Genomic DNA, 27,943 nt, shown 5'->3' with positions numbered 1-27,943 from the left:
AGGTTCCTCAAAAAACTAAAAATAGAACTACGCTACAAGCCAGCAATTGCACTATTGGGCATTTATCCAAGGGATACAGGTGTGCTGTTTCAAAGGGACACATGCACCCCCATGTTTATAGCAGCACTATCAACAATAGCCCAAGTATGGAAAGAGCCCAAATGTCCATCGATGGATGAATGGATAAAGAAGATGTGGTATATATATACAATGGAGTATCACTCAGCAATCAAAAAGAATGAAATCTGGCCATTTGCAGCTACATGGATGGGACTGGAAAGTATTATGCTAAGTGAAATTAGTCAGAGAAAGACAAAAATCCTATGACTTCACTCATATGAGGACTTTAAGAGACAAAACAGATGAACATAAGGGAAGGGAAACAAAAATAATATAAAAACAGGGAGGGGGACAAAACAGAAGAGATTTATACATATGGAGAACAAACTGAGGGTTACTGGAGGGGTTGTGGGAAGGGGGATGGGCTAAATGGGTAAGGGGCATTAAGGAATCTACTCCTGAAATCATTGTTGCACTATATGCTAATTTGGATGTAAATTTTAAAAAATAAAAAATAAAATTAAAATTAAAATTAAAAATTAAATAAATAAATAACATTACAAAAACATTTTTTTAACTAAATAAAGGATGGCACTGGGGTACCTGGGCAGCTTAGTCAGTTGAGCATCCAAATCTTGATTTTGGCTCAGGCCATGATCCCATGGCTTGTAAGGTCAAGCCCTGCTTTGGGCTCTGTGCTGACAGTACAGAGCCTGCTTGGGATTCTCTCTCTCTCCCTCTCTCTGCCTCACCCCCAGTTGTTTTCTGTCTCTTTTTCTCTCTCAGATAAATAAACTTTAAAAAAAAAATAGTATTCCAGAGGCTTGGGGAAGCTTGTGGCGGCTGGGCTCACCACGTCCTGCTGATCACTTAGATTCCAATCACATGTGCTTAAATAACCAAGAAAACCACCCAAAGACTAGCAGAACAGACTCCCCAGAGCCAAGCATAGACAAGAGGCCCACGGAAGAGGGTAGGAAGGGCGGAGAGGTGGTGCGTGCTACATGGACTGGCAGGAGGGAGCCGGGGCAGTGGAGGGGCAGCCCGCCCAGCAAGGCAGAGCCCCCGAGTCTCGCTTGCAAAAGTGGAGTGGCCAGATGGAGTGAGTTCTGACAGCCAGTGGGACTTAACACCTGGAATGTTATAAGTCAACAGCTCTGCTCAGAGAGCGGGAGGGCGAGAGGACACCGGGAGGGAGAGGTGTTGAGCCCCGGAAGATAGATATTCCCCAGTTTGGCGGGGAACAAAGGTGCTGGCCAGCTCCATCTCCCTCTCCCATCCCCCAGCTGAAACCCCAAAGGGATTTCCCAGCACCAGTTTCAGCACCGAACTTGCTTGCACGGTGCAAACACCCAACACTGTGCTTCTGTGGATCCATCTCTCCAACAGGTCTGCCTGCCTCCCTCCCAGTGCTGCAGGGCCCCTCCCACAGGGGACCACCGATGGCAAAGCGAGCTAAGCCTGCCCCTCCAGCCCCTGTGCACCTTGTGGATCTACCCCAGCTAATACACCAGATCCCATCAAAGCAGAGCCACAAGCCTGGCAGTGTGCAAGTAGCCCAGACAGGGGCCACACCATTCCACAGTGAGTCCTGCCCCTGGGAGAGGGGAAGATAAGGTTCACACCAGTCTGACTGTGGCCCCAGTGGTGGGCTGGGGACAGACATCAGGTCTGATTGTGGCCCTGCCCACCAACACAAGTTACTCCAGACAGCACAGGGGAAGTGCCCCGCAGTTCTGTGTCACCCCAGGGACTATCCAAAATGACGAAACAGATGAATTCTCCTCAAAAGAAACTCCAGGAGGGGCGCCCGGGTGGCTCAGTCGGTTAAGCGTCCGACTTCGGCTCAGGTCATGATCTCACGGTCCGTGAGTTCGAGCCCCACATCGGGCTCTGTGCTGCCAGCTCAGAGCCTGGAGCCTGTTTCAGATTCTGTGTCTCCCTCTCTCTGACCCTCCCACATTCATGCTCTGTCTCTCTCTGTCTCAAAAATAAATAAACATTTAAAAAAAATTAAAAAAAAAAAGAAACTCCAGGAAGTAGTGACAGCTAACGAATTGATCAAAAACAATTTAAGCAATATCACGGAACAAGAATTTAGAATAATAGTCATAAAATTAATCGCTGGGCTTGAAAAAAGTATAGAGGACAGCAGAGAATCTATTGCTACAGAGATCAAGGGACTAAGAAATAGTCATGAGGAGCTAAAAGAAAATGCTATAAATGAGGTGCAAAATAAAATGGAGGTGACCACGGCTCGGACTGAAGAGGCAGAGGAGAGAATAGGTGAATTAGAAGATAAAATTATGGAGAAAAGAGGAAGCTGAGAAAAAGAGAGATAAAAAAAATCCAGGAGTATGAGGGGAGAATTAGAAAACTAAGTGATGCAATCAAATGGAACAATAACCGCATCATAGGAATTCCAGAAGAGGAAGAGAAAGAGAAAAGGGCTGAAGGTGTACTTGAAGAAATAGCTGAGACCTCCCCTGATCTGGGGAAGGAAAAAGGCATTGAAATCAAACAGGCACAGAGAACTCCCTTCAGACATAACTTGAATCAAACTGCACAACATATCATAGTGAAACTGGCAAAATACAAGGATAAAGAAAAAATTCTGAAAGCAGCTAGGGATAAACATGCTCTAACATATGAAGGTAGACCAATAAGACTAGTGACGGATCTATCTGCTGAAACTTGGCAGGCCAGAAAGGAATGGCAGGAAATCTTCAATGTGACAAACAGAAAAAATATGCACCTGAGAATCCTTTATCCAGCAATTCTATCATTTAGAATATAAGGAGAGATAAAGATCTTCCCAAACAAACAAAAACTGAAGGAATTCATCACCACTAAACCAGCCCTACAAGAGATCCTAAGGGGGATCCTGTGAGACAAAGTACCAGAGACATCACTACAAGCATGAAACCTACAGACATCACAATGACTCTAAACCCGTATCTTTCTATAATAACACTGAATGTAAATGGACTAAATGTGCCAACCAAAAGACATAGGGTATCAGAATGGATAAAAAAACAAGACCCATCTATTTGCTGTCTACAAGAGACTCATTTTAGACCGGAGGACACCTTTAGATTGAGAGTGAGGGGATGGAGAACTATCTATCATGCTACTGGAACTCAAAAGAAAGCTGGAGTAGCCATACTTATATCAGACAAACTAGACTTTAAATTAAAGGCTGTAACAAGAGATGAAGAAGGACATTATATAATAATTACAGAGTCTATCCCTCAGGAAGAGCTAACAATTATAAATGTCTATGTGCCGAATACGGGAGCCCCCAAATATATAAAACAATTAATCACAAACATAAGCAACCTTATTGATAAGAATGTGGTAATTGCAGGGGACTTTAATACTCCACTTACAACCATGGATAGATCATCTAGACACAGGATCAATAAAGAAACAAGGGCCCTGAATAATACATTGGATCAGATGGACTTGACAGATATGTTTAGAACTCTGCATCCCAAAGCAACAGAATATAGTTTCTTCTCAAGTGCACATGGAACATTCTCCAAGACAGATCGCATACTGGGTCACAAAACAGCCCTTCATAAGTATAAAAGAATTGAGATCATACCATGCACACTTTCAGACCACAATGCTATGAAGCTTGAAATCAACCACAGGAAAAAGTCTGGAAAACCTCCAAAAGCATGGAGGTTAAAGAACACCCTACTAAAGAATGAATGGGTCAACCAGGCAATTAGAGAAAAAATTAAAAAATATGTGGAAACAAATGAAAATGAAAATACAATAATCCAAATGCTTTGGAATGCAGTGAAGGCAGTCCTGAGAGGAAAATACACTGCAATCCAGGCTTATCTCCAGACACAAGAAAAATCCCAAATACAAAATCTAACAGCACACCTAAAGGAAACAGAAGCAGAACAGCAAAGAAACCTCAAACCCAGCAGAAGAAGAGAAATAATAAAGATCAGAGCAGAAATAAACAATATAGAATCTAAAAAAACTGTAGAGCAGATCAATGAAACCAAGAGTTGGTTTTTTGAAAAAATAAACAAAATTGATAAACCTCTAGCCAGTCTTCTGAAAAAGTAAAAGATGACCCAAATAGATAAAATAATGAATGAAAATGGAATTATTACAACCAATCCCTCAGAAAAACAAGCAATTATCAGGGAATACTATCAAAATTATATGCCAACAAACTGGACAACCTGGAAGAAATAGACAAATTCCTAAGCACCCACACACTTCCAAAACTCAAATAGGAAGAAATAGAAAACTTGAACAGACCCATAACCAGCAAAGAAATGGAATCAGCTATCAAAAATCTCCCAACAAATAAGAGTCCAGGACCAGATGGCTTCCCAGGGGAGTTCCACCAGACATTTAAAGCAGAGATAATACCTATCCTTCTCAAGCTGTTCCAAAAAATAGAAAGGGAAGGAAAACTTCCAGACTCATTCTATGAAGCCAGCTTTACTTTGATTCCTAAACCAGACAGGGACCCAGCAAAAAAAGAGAACTACAGGCCAATATCCCTGATGAATATGGATGCAAAAATTCTCAATAAGATACTAGCAGATCGAATTCAACAGCATATAAAAAGAATTATTTACCATGATCAAGTGGGATTCATTCCTGGGATGCAGGGCTGGTTCAACATTTGCAAATCAATCAATGTGATACACCACATTAATAAAAGAAAAGATAAGAACCATATGATCCTGTCAATTGATGCAGAAAAAGCATTAGACAAAATTCAGAATCCTTTCTTAATAAAAACCCTGGAGAAAGTCGGGATAGAAGGAACATACTTAAACATCATAAAAGCCATTTATGAAAAGCCCACAGCTAATATCATCCTCAATGGGGAAAAACTGAGAGCTTTCCCCCTGAGATCAGGAACATGACAGGGATGTCCACTTTCACTACTGTTGTTTAACATAGTGTGGGAAGTGCTAGCATCAGCAAGCACACAACAAAAGGAAATCAAAGGCATCAAAATTGGCAAAGATGAAGTCAAGCTTTCGCTTTTTGCAGATGACATGATATTACACGTGGAAAACCTGATAGACTCCACCAAAAGTCTACTAGGACTGATACATGAATTCAGCAAAGTCACAGGATACAAAATCAATGTACAGAAATCAGTTGCATTCTTATACACTAATAATGAAGCAACAGAAAGACAAATAAATAAACTGATCCCATTCACAATTGCACCTAGAAGCATAAAATACCTAGGAATAAACCTAACCAAAGATGTCAAAGATCTGTATGCTGAAAATTATAGAAAACTTATGAAGGAAATTGAAGAAGATATAAAGAAATGGAAAAACATTCCGTGCTCATGGATTGGAAGAATAAATATTGTTAAAATGTCAATACTACCCAAAGCTATCTACACGTTCAATGTAATCCCAATCAAAATTGCACCAGCATTCTTCTCGAAGCTAGAACAAGCAATCCTAAAATTTGTATGGAACCACAAGAGGCCCCGAATAGCCAAAGTAATTTTGAAGAAGAAGACGAAAGCAGGAGGCATCACAATCCCAGACTTTAGCCTCTACTACAAAGCTGTCATCATCAAGACAGCATGGTATTGGCACAAAAACATACACATAGACCAATGGAATAGAGTAGAAACCCCAGAACTAGACCCACAAAAGTATAGCCAAACTAATCTTTGACAAAGCAGAAAAGAATATCCAATGGAAAAGACAGTCTCTTTAACAAATGGTGCTGGGAGAACTGGACAGCAACATGCAGAAGGATGAAACTAGACCGCTTTCTTACACCATTCACAAAAACAAACTCAAAATGGATAAAGGACCTGAATGTGAGACAGGAAACCATCAAAACCCTAGAGGAGAAAGCAAGAAAAAACCTCTCTGACCTCACCCACAGCAATTTCTTACTTGACACATCCCCAAAGGCAAGGGAATTAAAAGCAAAAATGAACTATTGGGACCTCATGAAGATAAAAAGCTTCTGCACTGCAAAAGAAACAATCAACAAAACTAAAAGGCAACCAACGGAATGGGAAAAGATATTTGCAAATGACATATTGGACAAGGGGCTAGTATCCAAAATCTATAAAGAGCTCACCAAACTCCACACCCGAAAAACAAATAACCCAGTGAAGAAATGGGCAGAAGACATGAATAGACACTTTTCCAAAGAAGACATCCAGATGGCCAACAGGCACATGAAAAGATGCTCAACGTCACTCCTTACCGGGGAAATACAAATCAAAACCACACTCAGATACCACCTCACACCAGTCAGATTGGCTAAAATGAACAAATCAGGAGACTATAGATGCTGGCAAGGATGTGGAGAAATGGGAACCCTCTTTCACTGTTAGTGGGAATGCAAACTGGTGCAGCCACTCTAGAAAACAGTGTGGTGGTTCCTCAACAAATTAAAAATACATCTACCCTATGACCCAGCAACAGCACTGCTAGGAATTTACCCAAGGAATACAGGAGTACTGATGCATAGGGGCACTTGTACCCCAATGTTTATAGCAGCTCTTTCAACAATAGCCAAATTATGGAAAGAGCCTAAATGTCCATCAACTGAGGAATGGATAAAGAAGATGTGGTTTATATATACAATGGAATACTACTTGGCAATGAGAAAGAATAAAATATGGCCTTTTGTAGCAACGTGGATGGAACTGGAGACTGTTATGCTAAGTGATATAAGTCATACAGAGGAAGACAGATACCATATGTTTCACTCTCATGTGGATCCTGAGAAACTTAACAGAAGACCATGGGGGAAGGGAATGAAAAAAAAAAAAGGTTAGAGAGGTAAGGAGCCAAAACATAAAAGACTCTTAAAAACTTAGAACTGAGGGTTGATGGGGGGGGTGAGAGGGAGGGGAGGGAGGGTGATGGGTATTGAAGAGGGCACCTGTTGGGATGAGCACTGTGTGTTGTATGGAAACCAATTTGACAATAAATTTCATATTTTAAAAAAATTAAAAAAATATTCCTAGGAGCATTAAATTAAATTTTTCATTAAAAATATCCAAAAGAAACATGAAATTAATTATAATGGGATATTTTATTTAACCCCCTATATAAAAATATCATTTCGACATATAATAATTTTTTTTTCAACGTTTATTTATTTTTGGGACAGAGAGAGACAGAGCATGAATGGGGGAGGGGCAGAGTGAGAGGGAGACACAGAATCGGAAACAGGCTCCAGGCTCTTAGCCATCAGCCCGGAGCCCGATGCGGGGCTCGAACTCACGGACCGCGAGATCGTGACCTGGCTGAAGTCGGACGCTTAACCGACTGCGCCACCCAGGCGCCCCTAATTTCGACATATAATAAATATAAAAGATAATTAATGAGATAGCTAACATTCTTTTTTTCCATATATTCTTTCTCTGGTACCATAAGGGACTGTGCAGACCTAGAGCTGTATTTAAACAGACATGGAAAGACTTTTCACAATTCACTGTTCTATGAGCAAGCAGGTTACCAAGTTGTATATGATGATTTCATTCTAACTTTATTAGGTAATAGTAGTTATCTCTGAGAAGTAGAATTTCATTGGTCTCGATTTTCTACATGTGCCCTTTAATATTTTCTAAATATTTGCAGCAAACATGCAATGCTTTAATTATCAGGAAAACTTTAAAGCTCATCTAAAAAAAAAAAAAAGAACAGAATGTGGCTTATTTTCAGTCATTACACCCTGATCCTGTGAGCGTTGTAGCCATCACCCTATTTCCAACCAATAGAAGTTATGGTGAAACAGGATGTCCCCTGCCCATCCCCCACCCAGCCCCAGCAACTGTCATACTTACAGCCAATCATCATGATGGCCACTGCAAAGATTTTCTCGATGTCTGTGGATGGGGCAATGTTTCCAAAGCCCACGCTGGTAAGGCTGGTCATAGTGAAATACAACGAGGAGATGTAGACGGAATTCTTGCTGGGACCACCTTCCCACTTCCCTGAGCCGGATCCATTAAACTGGTAAGGGGTGCCAATGTCCATCGCCAGTTGGTAGAGCCAGCTGTTGTTGCGGATGGTCTTGGTGTCTTCATCAAAGATCTCGTAGTCCCCAATGCTGTACCAGATGCAGGCCATCCAGTGAGCAGCCAGCCCAAACACACACACCAGCAGCACCAGCACAGCGGCTCCGTATTCAATGTAGTGGTCCAGCTTACGGGCCACTCGTCCAAGACGTAGCAGCCGGACAACCTTCAGTGAGCTGAATAGGCTGCTGATGCCCTGGGAGAAGAGGAGCAGAGCATGAGGGCCGAGAACCAAAGATACTACTACTCCTTCCCTCCTCCCTGCCTGGGCTGTTTCCTTCAGCACCGTGTATTTCCACAAGATGAAATATTGTGCAACCCTTTAAAAAATGTTTTAATGTAAGTCATGATATGGAGAAATGCTCATACATATTTGTACAGTTATGCATGATACAATTTGAATTTTATTCCAAGGTATATGAATTTCCATTTGCTTTCTCCCACTTCCATTAAAAAGTAGATAAAAAAAAAAAGACAAGCAAGACAAATAAAATTAGATTTTTATTCTAATTATATTATGATAAGTATACAAATATATATGAGCATATTTCATACCACTACTATTTTAAAACAATTTTAAGGGTTATATAATATTTCATATTAAGTAATATGAAATATTTTAAGAGTTGTATAATATTTATTTCATATTGTATAATATTTCATTCTAATTATACTGTACATAAGTGTACAAGTATTTATGTATTCAATAAATGGCTAGGGAACACACATAGAAAGGTAAGATATTAATAGTTGTTACTGCTGCATTGTTGAGTTATGGAATTACAGAATATTTTTTGTTATATTTGTATATATTTCTGTTACATCTAAATATACTTACTTAATTTCTAAAATTGAAATTGTTACTTTTACAGTTAGAAAAAAAATGTATTTAAAAAACAAACAGTTTTAAAAAGATAAAAATGTATTAAAGACACAATTGAGAAGAATAAAAAGCTAAGATTCTGTTTTCTCAGGAGAGTTACAAATTCTTGGAAACTACATCACTCCCATCAGGCCAGGGATTATACAATCAGACACCATACATTCAAACACAATCAAGGAATCTCCAAGCTACAAGGAAGCTTCCAATTTCACCTGATCAAGCCTCCTATCATCCTGTGGACCCTGGCAGTGCATGTCTAGTCTCCAAATAGTGGTTCTCCAAGGGAATAGCAGTAGTGGAAAGAACACCAGAGTAGAAATCTGGAAAACAGGTCTGAGACTGAAGTAAACCACTAACTTGCTATATGAATTCGGACAAGTCAATTGCCTCTCTCATCCAGACAATTGCCTCTCTCATCCCAATGAGGGAAGTGGACTAGAGGAAATGTAACATTATAGAAGCCACTGCATTCAAAATCCCCAAATTCCTATAGCTTTTCCTACTTCCATGAAAAAGGAAATAAACAAGCAAACAAAATAGAGACATCTCTCTGCACCACAACCACAGTCTCCCTCACACAGCAAAAATCCAACAGCAGGATGATGTCCTTCACCAAGCAGAATGAATGACTTTTCACCATTCTAAACACTGGACAGTTTCCAGGTCACTGCTAGTCTCTCTTGCTCCCTGTTCCCTTAATAACAACCCCCAAGGGTCAGGTTATGTCACAGACAGAAGGAAAATGTGTAAATGCTTTCTGATGACCTGTTGTCAGAGGCTCACCAAGGCTGCTTCCTCTTCCTGAACATCTCCCAGCCTCTTCCCATCTCGGTGGGTCTTTGAGACTGGTTCTCATCAATGGATGTGAGGTGAAATGTGTATCATTTCCAGGTCAAGGCAGTTAAAAGGAAGTATGCTTTCTCTTCCCTTTGACATACCTTCCAGATGAGGCTAGTGTGACCCTGAGGCCAAGTAATAAAGATGGCGGACATACAGCATGGAAGAAGCCTGGGTCCCTGAAAGACTATGTGGAACACCCTCTCCTTCCCAATCAATCTGAATCATATTATGATGTGAATGAAAAAAGAAACCTCTGAAACAAGCCACCAAAACTCTGGAGGATATTTGGTACAGTAGATATTATTAGCCTTCCCTGATACGTGAACACACAAACTGTATGTAGCATAGCCTTGTCCATAAAGACCACAAATCAGGCTGCCACACAAATTACTTTTGTTGAGGTGAGAGTGGGGAAGATGGGATTTATTGCACCTTTATTTATTTTTTTTTTTTGGTTTGGCTTTTTTATTTTTTTTTCAAATTTTTATTTAAATTCTAGTTAGTATTGCACCTTCTAAAAAATAAATAACAGTTTTGGAGCCATAAAACTTACAATAGAAATAAGCACTTCTTGCCCAACATACATCAGCAAATAAGTAATAATGGATTTTTCTAAGCCAAGAGACTACATCCCCAGGGTCAGCTATCCAAATTGCTAACTCTGACAAAGTTTACTTTTGGCATGTCCAGTACTCATCCCCTGGGTCCCCTTTTCCCTCCACGTGCTTTCCTCAAAAACCTGCCATGCAGAAAAGGCCAAGAAACCCCCCTCCCCCCAATTAAGGTGCAAACGACTTCTGAGAGTAAATGGATATCCTCTCTCCAGAGGGCATCTGCATTTTAACAGAGGGAAACTAACCTCCAATAGTAGAATTAAAAGTACCCACAGCCTGGATGAAGGAGATATTCTGGGAGGCAAAGGAGCCTTTCTGATGACTCAGAAACCAAACACATGTAAGCAGCCACCTACTCTCCACCTGTTCATAAAGAGGTTACTGAGATCATGTTTCAACAGCAGATCAACCATGAAGCAGAACTTATTACCCAGGGCAAAACTGCCTTGTCATTTTTCCCCACTCAGATTCAATTCAAAGCAACATTTAAGGAGAACCTACTATGTACTCCTTGTGCTAATACCACAGGGAAAAGATTAAAATGATGCTGTCTTTGTCTTCCTGTTCACTGTTATGGCTGCAGTGCCTGGCATGGGGAAGAGGCTTGATAGGAAGAAAGAGGAGAGGAAGTAAGAGCATAGTAACTAGTGCAAGAGGCAAGATACAATACTTCTATCTCACAGTCACAGAACCTGATTGCTGAGAGGGAGAACAGATGTCATCCAGTCTAGCCCTCCGAGTCCAGGAATGCCTTCTAGAGCTCCCTAAGGAACAGTCATTCAGCTTCTCCTTGAACTCCCCCCTTAACCACTTCACATCTCTAAGATCCCATTCTGGCAGTCATTCATGGACATTCATGTCCATGAATGACTGTGCTCCCATGACCCTTCGTATCTCCCTCTGCTCCCTCCTCCCTTCTCCCTCCCCTCCCAATGGCCACACAACACATGCAACCACACTACCCAAAGGCCTGCTCTTCTAAAGCCTTACACCCCAGAGGTCTTGAGCTTCCCGCATGGTGGATGCACATTTCCATCTCCGTGCCTGCTCGGACTAGTCCCTTAGCCCAGAATGGCCTGCTCCTCCCTTTCTACCAGCCGGTATACTAGTTATCCTTCAGGTCTGCCACTGCCTTTACCCTAAAGCCTTCCATGTCTACCCTGGACTCACAACCAGTTGCTCACACCTCTATGTGTCCACGGTATTCTGTATCCATTACCAACTGAACACGTTGCCTTGGCCCTATAGTTTCCCCAACCACAGCAGGTGCTACATCTTCCTGAAGACAGAAGTCATTTGCTATTCACTTTAGAAGCTTCCTGTATTGGGCTAAATAGTGTCCCCACCAAATTCATGTCTTTCCCAGAACCTCAGAATGTGACCTTATTTGGGAAACAACCCCTTATTTGGGAAAGGGGTTGTTGTAGGTATAGATGGTTAAGATGAGGTCATATTTAATCCAGTATAACTGATGACCTTATAAAAAGAGAAGAGCTGGACACACAGAGAGAAAACCAGGTGTTTTTTTTTTTAACCAATGCAGAGATTGGAGTGATGTGTCTTCAAGCCAGAGAATGCCGAAGATTACCAGCAAAACCAGAAGCTAAGAGAAAGGCATGGAACAGATTCTCTCCTAGAGCCTTCAGAGAGAACACAGCCCTATTGAAACTTTGACTTCAGATTTCTAGTTTCCAAACTGTGGAAGAATAATTTCTATTGTATTAAACCACTCAGTTTGTGGTAATTTGTCATAGCTGCCCTGGAAGACTAACATACCTACACAGGATCTAAAGCCAGCTTCTAAAGCACAGAATCTAAAGCAGCTTCTCAGAAAAGGTCTGAAACATTTTCTAAATTGAATTGAAGAGTTTGGATTATTAAGGAATTCTTTCTCATTTTAAGAGGTCTCCAGAACAATATAAAATAAACACTTCCTCATCGTGTTATTGATCTGTATACGCTGATACTCTATTACACGGTTTTGTGTAAGTTGTCTGCTATTACATGAATTCTAGCTATTTAAAATCATTTCAAACTATTAGTTTGTGTGGTTTTTCTTCCTTATTTGCTTCAAGTTCTAGATGGGATAAACAGAATACTCTAAATTTTTTTTTAATTTTAGTATGCTAAAAACATGATAGCACCATATGGTAGAGAATCACATTTCCCCAGGAGTTTCTTGTATCAGAAAGCCTATCTCACATTCCAGATTGTACCAGAAAGTTCTTTATCACAACCTTAAAATTATGAAGAACTAAGACTTTCAAGCTGAACTAACATGGATGAAGGGATGGTGAGAACCCATGCCATCCTCATCACCAAAGGCCAACAACTATGACTACAAGGAAGACTTCTGAAACCTCAGCTGTAGTGATATTGATACAATTCAGATTGAAATGGACATTTGGCAATTATCTTATTCAGAAAGTATGTGAACTATCAAGTTTTACCTATTTACCCAGACTAAATAAATCATTTTGTTAACTTGAGCTATCTATACGTTACTTTCTCAATTAGCCAGATTCATCAACTTTTGGTTCATATTTTCATCTGCCATATGTATTGATATAACACTGTCACAGACTAATGACAATGTGCTATTGAAAAGATCTACCCAGTCTTTCAGGTCCTTGAATAATTTCCCTGGGGTGGTGACATGATGGCATCCATAACAGATTCTGCAGGCAAACTTGATTTTTTTATTGTGTTCAACCGCCCATGATTACGCTCCTCCTGCAATCTCCTGCAGCTAAAGGCCTTCTTCACATGTTTCCCTGCGAGTCTTCTGGAAACCATTCCCAGCCTTGGGACACCTGGATGGCTCAGTCAGTTAAGCATCTGACTCTTGATTTTGGCTCAGGTCATGATCTCATCATTGAGGAGATCCAACCCCATGTCAGGCTCAGGGCTGACAGCATGGAGCCTGCTTAGGATTCTCTCTCTCTCTCTCTCTCTCTCTCTCTCTCTCTCTGTCCCTCCCCTGTTCTCTCGCTCTCTCTCTCTCTCTCTCTCTGCCCCCATTCCTCTCCCTCTCTCTCAAATAAACATTAAAAAAAAAACTCCCAGCCTCAACAACCTCCTGGATTTTTCCTACTATCTTCTTGCTTTAGTTGAAGCCAGTTCTCCCTGAGCACCCTGCATTTCCCTTACATCCTGGAGTTCAGAGCAGGGAATTTTCAATCTCCACACTTCCATCTTCCAAACAAGAGTTGGCTGGCACTCCAAAAAAACAAAACAAAACAAAACAAAATCCCCTCCTTTAAGATTCATGCCATCTAGCAAAAACACCTCCTCATTACAGCCATCTGATTATTGATGGCTACCATCTGTTGAATGCTTACAAATATGCCATAATTTAACTTAATCTTTCACTAATTATCCCACTTATCAACTTTGTCCTTTCATCCCTTAAATCTCTGCACCTGGATTTTCAGCCTATCTCCTGCTATCAGCCTGGGAACCTTTAATGTCCATGAAGAAAAATTATTCAACACTCCAGCCTCTCTATTCCCAGTGACCTTCACCTCCTCTTCACATTCTGAGCCTAGTCATCATTGGAAACCACTCTCTCTCTGAAATCTTACACACCCAGCATTCAACATGATGATTACATGCTTCCTTCTGTTTCTGCACTCTCTCCTTTATCCCCATCCAACCCAATCTACTCTTTGGCTTCTCTTTGATATCTGTATCTTTTCCAACCATCAACTCTCTAGATTTCACTTCTTTTCCCATCATACTAGACCCTGTTACATCACTTCCATCACTTCCATCTCCCTACCAACCAAAAAGCTCTCTTCTTGTCCTCCTGCCAAATCTGGTACTGTATGGGATCCAACAGCGGGGGCCTAGCTATCATTTCCATTCTCATTTGGGTCCCTTGATTTTCCTAACCCATCCTTTTTCTCTTCCTTGAACAACCCTTTCTCCCCTTCACACCAAAAGATATTCCAAATCTTTACTACTCTTTTCAAGATCCCACCTGACCTGTGCCATTCTCATTCTAAGCCAACATTATCTCCCCACACACAGAGAAAGTAGAGGCTGTTAGTATCAACTCTCCCTCTACATCCCATCTCCACAAATACAAGTATGTGCTTTTGCATGTCCTTCCACACTGCACCAAAGCCTATTCCTCCACCTGCTCACAGGCATCATTCCATCAACTATCCACACTTCTCTCTCTTCTCTTTGTCTTCAAACCTCCCTTTCAAAGACTAATTTCTCTTAGACTAGATCATACCACTGTTTCAAGACCTACACACCTTTCCAGATATAATAACTCCCCTCCCCTTCCTAATATTCCTTCCTTCTAACCATAATCAACACACAATGGCTCAATTTCCTCATTTCCCCCTCATTTCTCAATCCACTGCATTCAGATGTCCATTCCCACCACTTGTCAGAAATTTACTATCTTGAAGATCACCAGTTACCTTCTAATTGTTATACCCTACAGCATTTGACATCTGTAATGGACATTTAACATTATTCATGGCCACACAGTGTCTAACCTGTCTTCCTGAATTTAAGGAATCACCACCTTACAAAGTAGAACTTGTTTCACACCCCAGAAGCTGAAGATCACAAATCTTCTTTCTCCAACCCTTGCTGCAGCTAAAGTGTGGGCACATGACCTAGAATCTACCACCAGAGACACCCACCCCCATCACTGAATAGTATCTAATGGAGAACTGTGCAGGACCCCTTTTGCAAGAGCATGGCAGCATCACCCATTCCCAGAGGTAGCAGGTGGTGGTTCTGGAATTGGTGCCCAGGATCCAGTGATGGTGGTTATCGATCCTGCACATTGCAAGTCCACGCCCAATAGCAGCAGTGGCATATTCACAGCACCAGTTCTAGAATATGATTTTGCCAGATAGCCTCCAAATATCTTCTGGGTCTTCCCAAAAATTCTGTGAGTACCTAACAACCTTTCAATAAACTTTTTTCCCTTATATTTGCCAGACTTGAACGCCGAGTAAACCATGTGGAAGGGACTGTTCTCCCTTGATTCCCACAATAACTCTATTCCTAATTAGATATCTAATATTAGACATTTAATAATTATTAAAAAGGCATTGCTCTGGACCTTTTTCTCTTCTCCACCTACCCCTTTCCCTGACAGCTGAATCCATTAACGTGGCTTTAACCACCATATCTATACATTAATAACCTATAAGTCCATCCTTCCAAACTAGACTTTTCTCCCGACTGTAAGACCCCTATGAGCTTTTCACTGGGACATCCCATGAGTTCTTGAGTTTGACACATGTAGCCTTCAGCCCATCTCCTACAACCCAATGTGGAGAATGTGTCCTAGGTCTACAGTCTCCCAAGTAGAAAACTAGGTGTTATCTTCTCAGTTGGCTATACAAACTTTTCTTAACTAAATGTTCTTTTTAAAGAGGTGATATTAAGGTACATCAGTATTCCAATGAATAATTTTGCTGCCATTTGTATAAAAATAGAAAACAAGCATATTTTCTTGTCTATGCATATAACATCTCTGGAAGTAAAGATAAGATACTGAAAACACTGACTGTCCCAGGGAGGGAGATTCTTTACTGTATATACCCTTTTGAATGTTATACCATGTAAATTATATTTTTTCAAATTTTTAAAAAAATCAAGTTATAAAAACAATTAAATATAATTTAGGGGCACCTGGGTGGCTCTGTTGGTTAAGTGTCCTACTCTTAATTTTGGTTCAGGTCATGATCTCACAGTTTGTGAGTTTAAGCTCCATATTGGGCTTTGTGCTGACAGCACATAGCCTGCTTGGTACTCCCTCTCTCTCTGCCCTTCCCCGCTTGCTCTGTATATCTCTCTCAAAATAAATAAAAATAAACTTTCGGGGCGCCTGGGTGGCGCAGTCGGTTAAGCGTCCGACTTCAGCCAGGTCACGATCTCGCGGTCCGTTGAGTTCGAGCCCCGCGTCAGGCTCTGGGCTGACTGATGGCTCAGATCCTGGAGCCTGTTTACGATTCTGTGTCTCCCTCTCTCTCTGCCCCTCCCCCGTTCATGCTCTGTCTCTCTCTGTCCCAAAAGATAAATAAATAAACGTTAAAAAAAAAATTTAAAAAAATGTGACACAACCCTGCTTAGAGCCCCTCAATGGCTCCCACTGCCTTCTAGATAAAATTCCATTTCTTTAGCAAACAAAATCCTTTGTAATTTGGTCCCCCAACAGCCTTGCCTCACACTGCCCCCTTTCCAGGCACCTTCTGTTTTAGTCATATCAAATTATTTGTGGTTCAACAATCACACTGTGGCTTCATGCCTTCGCATGTACCATTCCCTCTGTCTCAAACACTATTTCCCTGGCTGTCTGCCTAGGAAACACCCATTCTTAAAGACCTTTCTCACCATCCTAGTGACAGGATGAGTCATATATCCTTAGCAAGTATACAAGACATTTGCCTTTTAAAATAAGTGTTAGAGTGAATCCAAACTTATTCCAATAATAGTACTATTCTCTCATCTGAGTTCCCATCTGCTTTCCTGACCTATAGAGAAAGGGGTGTAGGTACAGTAGCACCCTCGAAACTGTGAATCAGATGTCACACACAGAAAACGAATCCTCTGTGTGTAGCTGTGATGGTTAATTTTCTGTCTCAATATGACTGGGACACAGGGTGTCCATATATTTGGTCAAACATTATGCTGGGTGAGTCGGTGAGGATGTTTCTAGAGTGAGATTAACATTTGAATCCATACACTGAATAAAACGGACTGACCTCCCTAGTGTGAGGGGCCCCCTCCAATCTACTGAAGGCCTGAATAAAACAAAAAGTTGGGTAAGGGAGAATTCACACTCCCTGCCTGACTGTTTTCAAGCTGGGACATCAAATCTTCTCCTGCACTCACACTAGAACTTACACCCCCACCTCCCCTGGGTTTCTAGCTTGCAGATGGAAGCTTATGGGACTTCTCAGCCTCCAAAATCTTTGACAGTGTTAGCAGAAAAAAGGTCAAGAATGGCTAGCCTAAGACTCAACAGAGCATCATCTCTCTGTGATGCTCCCCGATACGCACAGGCAGAGTTCAACATGCCCTCTTCTAGATTCCCATGACTAGTCCTTGATTCATTCTTTCAACACTTATTGAGCACTTTAATATGGGGCACATGTGATTTCCATCACTAATAACAGATCAGCAGCCAACTAGACCAAAATCCTCACCTTTCTGGAATTCAATTCGGAAAGATAGACAATAGAATAAATAAATAAAATAAATGGTATGTTATAAGAAAAAAAAGATGAAAAATTAAGTGGTAAATGAATATAAAAAGTAACAGGAAAAGGAGGTGATGTTCAGCATCAAATAGTGTTGTGAAGGAAAACTTCCCTGAGATCTTGGCATTTAAGTAAAGGCCCAGTGGAGATGAGAATGTGGACCAGAGAGTATCTAAGGGACACATGTTCCGGATAGAAGGATCAGCAGGTACAAATGTCCTGAGGCAGGAATGTCACAATGTCTTTATATTAGGCTGACAGCCCTTTGAGGTCAGGAAGCACACCTTCAGTAAGAGTACTAATTAACATTGGTTGAGTCCTTACTAAGTGCCAGGCACACTAAGGACTTTGCAAGGATTGCCTCACTTAATCCTCACAACTTTGGGAGGTAAGTATATTATACACCCAATGCACAGATGAAGAAACTGTTTTCATTTGTCCAGTATCACACAGGTAAAAAGTGGTGGAGCTAGAATTAGAAGGCTGATCAACTGACTCCTAAGTGGATGTCCTTAACTCCTTGCTCTAAGTTCCCATCTTTAAAGTGCTAGCTCCTCACAGTTGTTCAATACACGTTTATTACCCGAAATGTACACTGATGCTTCCTTATGACAAGAACTCATGAAGGTCACAAACCTAGTGGTCTGGTGTGAGGATTTACAACTTTATTAACAGAGCTTGGTTTGTTTGTTGTCTGTTTTAAAAACAGAGATGATTTGGGGGTCTGGGTGGCTGATTCAATCAAACATCTGACTGTTGATGTCAGCTCGGGTCATGATCTAGCGAGACTGAGTGCCACATGGGACTCCAGGCTGACAGCGTGGAGCCTGCTTGAATCCGGATTCTCTCTCTCCCCCTCTGTCTTTGCCCCTCTCCTGCTTGCTCATGCGTGCTCTCTCTCTCTCAAAATAAATAAACAAACTTAAAACAACAACAAGAACAACAACATATATGACTTTAAGAAGAAATGTTCCACGATGATCCCACCACTCTGGGTACTACAGACCCATCTCAACTACAAGCAATAAATTGCCTTACCAGATCTTATTGGAAGTTACTCACTGAAGCTTAAATATAATTTGCTTCCCTTTCATTGCTTCAACATTTCACTTTAGGCTTGTTTAATTCAACAATCACTTCCTGAAAACCTAGTGCAGGAAGATACAGCCAAGAGCCACCAGTGGCACAAAAACAAACATGGAACACCCTGTCCTCATGATGCCTACCATGGGGCCACAGAGAAAATAGCTTGTAAATGACCACAGTGCAGCAGCAAACACAGGTCAGCTTCCACCATAAAGGGTGAACTACCACAAGGGCTGTGGCTGTGCATGAAGGGAATGGTTTTCTACTTACCAGGTCTATGGGCCATACTCAGGAGGAGGATGTGGTTACTGAGTTTAACGGGAGCCTTCTTTTTTTTTTTTTTTTTTTTTCAACGTTTATTTATTTTTTTGGGACAGAGAGAGACAGAGCATGAATGGGGGAGGGGCAGAGAGAGAGGAAGACACAGAATCGGAAACAGGCTCCAGACTCTGAGCCATCAGCCCAGAGCCCGACGCGGGGCTCGAACTCACGGAGTGTGAGATCGTGACCTGGCTGAAGTCGGACGCTCAACCGACTGCGCCACCCAGGTGCCCCTTAACGGGAGCCTTCTAACCAGAAATGGGATAGCCTGCAACCCTCCCTTTGTTTAATCCAAGAATGTATCCAAAAGACACATGTGCAGATTCTACAGAAAACAATCATTGAAGGAAGTTTAGAAATATCACTTGAAACCATTCACGTTCCTTTTGTTGACAATTCAAACCTTGAAATAAACTGTGTATTCAGTTGCGATATTAAACCATCGGCTCTTTTTCTTCCTAGAGGCACCGAAAATTGAAAGCTATCACTGGTCAAATAAAATCCTACATATACAGAATAGAGAATCTGGTTTTGTCAAGCCATGTTTTGGTCTTTCTCAGAATACTTATCTCAGGTTTTCTTCTTCCAAGGAAGTGAAGTGAATCCAAGTAGCCTAGATTATACTTTCTCTCCTACCAAAAGAGGCAATAAATACATGTTGTACCTGCAGCTCTGACATTTCTGCAGAACTTAGTCATTCATTAATTAGCCCTTAATTCGCTTTAGCCTAATCTGATTTTAAATTCTCAGAGCCAACACCACATTAGGGTCTGGTGTAGGTGAAAATCCAGTGACTTTCTTGAGGGCTGTGTACATATAAATGTGGGGCACTGAGGACTAAGGAGGGCATGTGTCCCTGCTTGGCCAGAGCTCTTGATACGGAACAGCACTGACATTATAAAAGCATCGCCTCAAAGAGTAGCATGTGAGCATGCAACTGTGACCTCCTGACTACATGTGATAACACTTTCTTTAATGGTGAGGGAGGTGGAGATCATTCCCCATGCAGTCTAATTTGGCTTTAAAAAACACACTCCTGGGGTGCCTGGGTGGCTCAGTCAGTTGAGCATCCAACTTCAGCTCAGGTCATGATCTCACGGTCCGTGAGTTCGAGCCCCGCGTCGGGCTCTGTGCTGACAGCTCAGAGCCTAGAGCCTGCTTTGGATTCTGTGTCTTCCTCTCTCTCTGCCCCTTCCCTGCTCATGCTCTGTCTCTCTCTGTCTCAAAAATAAATAAAACTATTTTAAATAAATAGATAAATAAATAAATAACACACTCCTGGGGCACCTGGGTGGCTCAGTCAGTTAAGCCTCTGACTTCGGCTCAGGTCAGGAACTCACAGTTGGTGAGTTTGAGTCCCACGTTGGGATACGTGCTGTCAGTACAGAGCCTGCTTTGGATCCCCTGTCCCCCTCTCTCCACCCCTCCTCTGTTTGTGCTCACTCTCTCAAAAATAAATAAAAAGATTTAAAAGAATAAAAATAAAAAAATAAAAACCACTCTCCCTCCCTCCTCAGACATAATCCACTTCTGCTTTACTGTCACTCAAAACAAAGCTTCCAATCAGAAGGTGGAAGTCCCCAGACACTATAAAGGAGCCCTTAAATGTTTCGTGACAAACACTGGAATTTGTGGTATGGCCTTGAGGCCTCCGGTGGGGTGGTGAGGAAGGAAGGCTCAAGCAGCTGGTTTGGACGTGTAAAATGCGCCCCAGAATTTGGGATCCTGGTATACAGCAAGCTGCAGGCCAGCAGGCCAGCAGCCCAGCCACCTGGGTTGTATCTGTGAGAACTGGGGTGGGTGCAAGGTGTCCCCAGTGCTCAAGGACTAGCTCGCTGAAATGGGCAAACAGCACTGGACGCCACTTCTGAGGACCACCGGGGACATCAAAGCATGGTGCCTGGAGCAGCCATGGGGTTGGCTTAGCCCCAGGACACAGTGTGTGACTGACATACTGGGTACTGAGAAAGGGACAGGGAGAAACAGAAGACTCTCAGGAAGACTGCATGGTCGTAACTTAAGGGACCTGTAGGTTAAGGGTAATAAGGACCCCCTTATTACCCACTACTATTAGTCATTCATTAATTAGCCCTTAATTTGCTAGACTAATCTGATTTTAAATTCTCAGAGCTAATGTAGTGTCAGTGCTTTACCTCTAATATTATTCATGGGTTTTAACATTTTATTTATTTTTGAGAGACAGAGCACAAATGGGGGAGGGGCAGAGAGAGAGGGGCAGAGAGAGAGACACACAGAATCTCAAGCAGGCTCCATGCTCTGAGCTGTCAGCACAGAGCCCGATGCAGGGCTCAAACTCACGGACCTCAAGATCATGACCTGAGCTGAAGCCAAACACTTAACTGACTGAGCCACCCAGGCACCCCTAATGTTATTCATGGTTTTAATTGTGCCCCATCTTCACAAAAAATTTAAAGCCCTTGAGGGCTATTCTTCTTTGCAGCCTTACCAGTGAACAGTGATAGGACCACTAATCATTCTAGACTCTTTCATTCTGTGAAGCAACTCGCATACACAGAGTTCTACCCTCCTGCCATCTGGCCCTCTGAGGATAAGTCTCTGTAGGAATGTTCTAAGGAAAAATTATGGCTCCTTTAAGAGGCTTCTGGTAAATACAGAGTCTTAAACTTTCTGGAAGCAGGCATAAGTAAGAATAGTCACCATTCTATATGGTTAAAATAATCAGTAACTACAACTTTTGAGACTAAGAGAAGCCATAGAGAAGAGAAATTGTCTTCTCATTAGGAAAGAAAAAAAAAAGGCCACCATGAGAAGTCCCAAAGCATCTGCACACCCAAAGCCACGTGTGGGACTTGGGCTTGGAACCAGGCCTTTGCCTCTGGTATGCTTCTTACTACCTCCATGACCCCAGCGGGTCACCCAACCTTTCTGAACTTCATTTCATCACCTGTCAAGTGGGGGAAATGCATTTACACAGGGTTAATGTTCACAAAAGTACTTGTAGTTATTTGAGAGGTGGTCACCTTGCTCCCCTTCAGCTATAAAAATCCAGCCAAAAAAAAAAAAAAGAGAGAGAAAGAGAGAGAGTCACAAAGGGGAGAAACTCTCTGCTCTCAGTAAAAAAGAAAAAGATCTGCAATGCAGAAAGAAGTCACCACTAAGTGAGAATTAATAAAGAGGTAAAATAATGGCCCTTCCCTGAAAAGTTGAGATCAACCAGTCAAGTGCATTTGCCCAAATCACCACATAAGGTGAGGGAAAGCAGGCAGGTGTCCTGGCTTTGTACTTCCGGACATGCAGAGTTCCAGGGGTACGTGAAGTTGGGCTCACTTCATAAGGACCGGAAAGGCCAAGGATACCTAGAAAACTAACAGAATACAATATATACCTAGGTATTTGGATTTCTAAACTCACTTTAAAAGATCTATCACTTCTATGACTACCATGATTAGAAATTATTAAAATAACAAACATGCTACTTAGAATTTATTTCAATGGAAACCCTCACCAGTCAACCCCATCCTGCTTCCTGCTAAGTAACAGCAAACAATCACAGCCATGATTTACTAAGCATCTGCAATATGGCAAGCTACCCTAACTCTTAGCCTTATATACACCAACTCACTTAATTCTTATAACTATTCTATAGGATAAACATTTTATCTATAGGATCTATAGGATCCCCATTTTATGTGAATGTATGCATTTTTTATGAACTGATGGATAAGAGCCACAAAGGATGATGTATGTTGATTACAATCAGTTTTTTAAAAACAAACAATGAAATCAGACCCTTCAATGGCTGTTCCAAAGACATAAACCAGCTTACTATTCTCCTCCATTCACTCGGAAAGTCCTCCCCCAAAGCCAAGCTGGCCATAGTAGGAGAGACGGATGATTCCCACCTTCTCTTCAAGCAGTGGGTAGGCTGTGTGTATGTACAGCAAGCAGCAGAATGAAAAAGCAACAAACAAAAGCAGTACTAGGATAAAAAGATGATGCTCCTAAAGACCAATACCTAAAGACCAATGCCTAAAGACCAATACCATGGAAAAGCTTAGACTTGGACCATGCTGTCTTTGGACAGACTAAGGATCCTGGACTCTTGCAAGGTGACCTGCAGACAGGAGGGATGGCATCCTAGGACTTCCCAGGGCAGCACCTCATGTATGCTCCACGGGGACTCCATTGATGTGGGTTTCCCACACATAACAGGTCCAGGGACAGCAAGCTGGCTATATGATCAACAGCAAGCCATTGATTATTCCAATTACTTCACCTCAGATGTGAAACAAAATGGGCACTAAGAGACTCCCAAGACTCTCAGCCCTACCCCAGATGAGGCCTCTGCGGCCCAGAGAGGGGGCACAGGCTGACCCAAAGGCCAATGGCCAAGCTGGGGCTCTTCTGAAGGGCTCTCAACCCTCACCTGGTTCACAGAACTATAATGAGGCTACAGCAAAATAATTCACGGGGGCGTCTGTTAGAAAGTTAAAATCCGGGATAGAAGGAACATACTTAAAGATCATAAAAGCCATTTATGAAAAGCCCACAGCTAACATCATCCTCAACGGGGAAAAACTGAGAGCTTTTTCCCTGAGATCAGGAACACGACAAGGATGCCCACTCTCACTGCTGCTGTTTAACATAGTGCTGGAAGTTCTAGCATCAGCAATCAGACAACAAAAGGAAATCAAAGGCATCAAAATTGGCAAAGATGAAGTCAAGCTTTCGCTTTTTGCAGATGACATGATATTATACATGGAAAATCCGATAGACTCCACCAAAAGTCTGCTAGAACTGATACAGGAATTCAGCAAAGTTGCAGGATACAAAATCAATGTACAGAAATCAGTTGCATTCTTATACACTAACAATGAAGCAACAGAAAGACAAATAAAGAAACTGATCCCATTCACAATTGCACCAAGAAGCATCAAATACCTAGGAATAAATCTAACCAAAGATGTAAAGGATCTGTATGCTGAAAATTATAGAAAGCTTATGAAGGAAATTGAAGAAGATTTAAAGAAATGGAAAGACATTCCCTGCTCATGGATTGGAAAAATAAATATTGTCAAAATGTCAATACTACCCAAAGCTATCTACACATTCAATGCAATCCCAATCAAAATTGCACCAGCATTCTTCTCGAAACTAGAACAAGCAATCCTAAAATTCATATGGAACCACAAAAGGCCCCGAATAGCCAAAGGAATTTTGAAGAAGAAGACCAAAGCAGGAGGCATCACAATCCCAGACTTTAGCCTCTACTACAAAGCTGTCATCATCAAGACAGCATGGTATTGGCACAAAAACAGACACATAGACCAATGGAATAGAATAGAAACCCCAGAACTAGACCCACAAACGTATGGCCAACTCATCTTTGACAAAGCAGGAAAGAACATCCAATGGAAAAAAGACAGCCTCTTTAACAAATGGTGCTGGGAGAACTGGACAGCAACATGCAGAAGGTTGAAACTAGACCACTATCTCACACCATTCACAAAAATAAACTCAAAATGGATAAAGGACCTAAATGTGAGACAGGAAACCATCAAAACCTTAGAGGAGAAAGCAGGAAAAGACCTCTCTGACCTCAGCCGTAGCAATCTCTTACTGGACACATCCCCAAAGGCAAGGGAATTAAAAGCAAAAGTGAATTACTGGGACCTTATGAAGATAAAAAGCTTCTGCACGGCCAAGGAAACAACCAACAAAACTAAAAGGCAACCAACGGAATGGGAAAAGATATTCGCAAATGACATATCGGACAAAGGGCTAGTATCCAAAATCTATAAAGAGCTCACCAAACTCCACACCCGAAAAACAAATAACCCAGTGAAGAAATGGGCAGAAAACATGAATAGACACTTCTCTAAAGAAGACATCCGGATGGCCAACAGGCACATGAAAAGATGTTCAGCGTCGCTCCTTATCAGGGAAATACAAATCAAAACCACACTCAGGTATCACCTCACGCCAGTCAGAGTGGCCAAAATGAACAAATCCGGAGACTATAGATGCTGGAGAGGATGTGGAGAAACGGGAACCCTTTTGCACTGTTGGTGGGAATGCAAATTGGTGCAGCCGCTCTGGAAAGCAGTGTGGAGGTTCCTCAGAAAATTAAAAATAGACCTACCCTATGACCCAGCAATAGCACTGCTAGGAATTTATCCAAGGGATACAGGAGCGCTGATGCATAGGGCCACGTGTACCCCAATGTTCATAGCAGCACTCTCAACAATAGCCAAATTATGGAAAGAGCCTAAATGTCCATCAACTGATGAATGGATAAAGAAATTGTGGTTTATATACACAATGGAATATTACGTGGCAATGAGAAAAAATGAAATATGGCCTTTCGTAGCAACGTGGATGGAACTGGAGAGTGTGATGCTGAGTGAAATAAACCATACAGAGAAAGACAGATACCATATGGTTTCACTCTTATGTGGATCCTGAGAAACTTCACAGGAACCCATGGGGGAGGGGAAGGAAAAAAAAAAAAAAGAGGTTAGAATGGGAGAGAGCCAAAGCATAAGAGACTTAAAAACTGAGAACAAACTGAGGGTTGATGGGGGGTGGGAGGGAGGAGAGGGTGGGTGATGGGTATTGAGGAGGGCACCTTTTGGGATGAGCACTGGGTGTTGTATGGAAACCAATTTGTCAATAAATTTCATAAAAAAAAATAAATAAATAAACTGTTGAAGAATAGACAAAAAAAAAAAAAGAAAAAAAAAAAAAAAGAAAGTTAAAATCAAAAGCTCTACAAATGAGTGCTGCTGGTAGTGGTGGCATTATGTACAAATGGTTTTTAAAGTCATGATGCACTTACAGACAATAATTAAAATCCCTTCCTGGTGGCACGAGGACACAGACCCGTCTTTGTACAGAACAGAGCTCTCAGCTGCAAAGCCCTCCATGCAGACAGAGCCGCAGCGCCCCAGACCACAAAGCAGATGGCCAGAGGAGGCTGCCAAAGGATGGGACTGCAGAATGGCCCAGATGTACATGGAGGGCTGAGGACATGAGCTTCGGCTCAGGAGTCCCGGCATCACAGAACTTTGGGACCCCAGGGATCATGGAGCTGTAACGTGTGTCAGAATTTCATTCCTTTCTATGGATGAATAATATTCCATTGTGTGTATATAACCCACATGTGTGTTTATACACACCCATGTGTGTGTATAAATGATGGCCACGGTAAGTCTGGTTAATATCCATTATCTCAGTTTGTTCTCAGCTTTTAGGAGCCTCTTATGTTTTGGTTCCCTCCCTCTTTAACCATTTTTTGGGGGGTATGGGGGGTGGAAGGGAGGGATGGGTGGGTGATGGGTATTCAGGAGGGCACCTGTTGGGATGAGCACTGGGTGCTGCATGGAAACCAATTTGACAATAAATTTCATAATAAAAATAAATAAATAAATAAATTTGTATGTATGTACTCTAAAAAAATATATATCCATCATCTCATATAGATTAAAAATTTTTTTTCCTTGTGATAAAAACTCTTAGGATTTATTCTCTTAGCGACTTTCCTATACCTTATACAGCAGTGCTAGCTATAGCCATCATGTTGTACATATCTTATAACTACAAGTCTGTGCCTTTTGGCCACCTTCCTCCCGTTCCCCCTCCCCCAAGCCCCACTTCTGGTAACCACAAATCTAGTATTTTTTTTTTTCCATGAGGCTGGGTTTTTACACCTTTGTTTAAGATTCCACATGTAAGTGATATCATACAATACTTATTTTTCTCTGTGTGACTTGCTTCACTTACCAGAATGCACTCAGGGTCCATCCATGTTGTCACAAGTGATAGTTATTTGCTGTTTTTTTAATGGCAGAACAGTATTTCACTGTATATATATGTGCCACAATTCCTTTATCCATTTGTCTGTCTACGGACACTTAGGTTGTTTCCGTGTCTCGGCTGTCATAAATAATGCTGCGATGGTCATGGGGGTGCAGGTATCTGTTCAAGTTAGTATTTTCATTTCCTTTAGATACATACCCAGGAGTGGAACTGTTGGATCATAGGGTAGTTCTATTTTTTTAAGTTTATTTATTTATTTTGAGAGAGAGAGAGGGAGAAAGAGAATTGCAAGCAGGCTCTGCACTGCCAGCCCTGAGCCCGATATGGGGCTTGATTTCAGGAACCCTGAGATCATGACCTGAGCCAAAATCAAAAGTCAGACACTTAATTGATGGAGCCACCCAGGCGCCCTGGGTAGTTCTGTTTTTCAGTTTTTCAGAAACCTCCACACTGTTTTCCATAGTGGTTGCAGCAGTTTTATGTCACATTTTGTTTCTCCATTCACCTGTGGATAGACTCTTGAGGTGTTTCCCCTGTGCCACTGTGAATAATGCTGCTTATGAATCAGTGCACAAATATCTGTTTTGAGTTTCTGAGGATGTGGTAATTTAAAAAATGTTTTGTTTTTAACAAACTCTTGCACAGCATTTAGCACATGCCAGGCACTGCATGTTATAAGCACAAGCTCATTTAATTCTCATAAATCCTATAAGGTAGGAACCACTATTCTCCCCATTTTACAGAGGAGAAACTGAGGCACAGAAAGGTTAAGTAACTTGCTCAAGATTACAAAGTGAGCTAAGTGTCCTAGCTGGATTCTAACCAGGCCGGCTGGCTCAGGGTGACTGGGAGGACAGCGCAGGGACAAGAGTTATACTAAACGGGTCTGCCAAGACTTTCACTCCGGACAAAAGCTGAAGTCCTCATAGTGGCCTCAAGACCCACATATTCTGCACTGCTCTCTCTCCTGCTTCAGGACATCTCCACCCTTATTTCCTACCACTGCCTTCACCTTAAGTCACAGAGAACTTTTGTTGTTCCT

General features: G+C 41.7%; 1 protein-coding gene across 3 annotated transcripts in view; it reads right to left on the bottom strand.

Moving 5' to 3' along the window:
• Positions 1-27,943, bottom strand: part of KCNH1 (potassium voltage-gated channel subfamily H member 1) — a 479,177-nt gene that overhangs the window by 228,924 nt on the left and 222,310 nt on the right. For all 3 annotated transcript variants that reach the window (XM_047840386.1, XM_047840385.1, XM_047840384.1), the window contains one exon: positions 7,886-8,315. In XM_047840386.1, coding sequence (XP_047696342.1) covers positions 7,886-8,315 — 430 coding nt within the window. The remainder of the gene's footprint in view (positions 1-7,885; positions 8,316-27,943) is intronic.

The sequence above is a fragment of the Prionailurus viverrinus genome, chromosome F1 (genome assembly GCF_022837055.1).
Source record: "Prionailurus viverrinus isolate Anna chromosome F1, UM_Priviv_1.0, whole genome shotgun sequence".
In the NCBI taxonomy this organism is placed as follows: Eukaryota; Metazoa; Chordata; class Mammalia; order Carnivora; family Felidae; genus Prionailurus; species Prionailurus viverrinus.
This window is presented reverse-complemented; position numbering and strand designations above follow the sequence as displayed.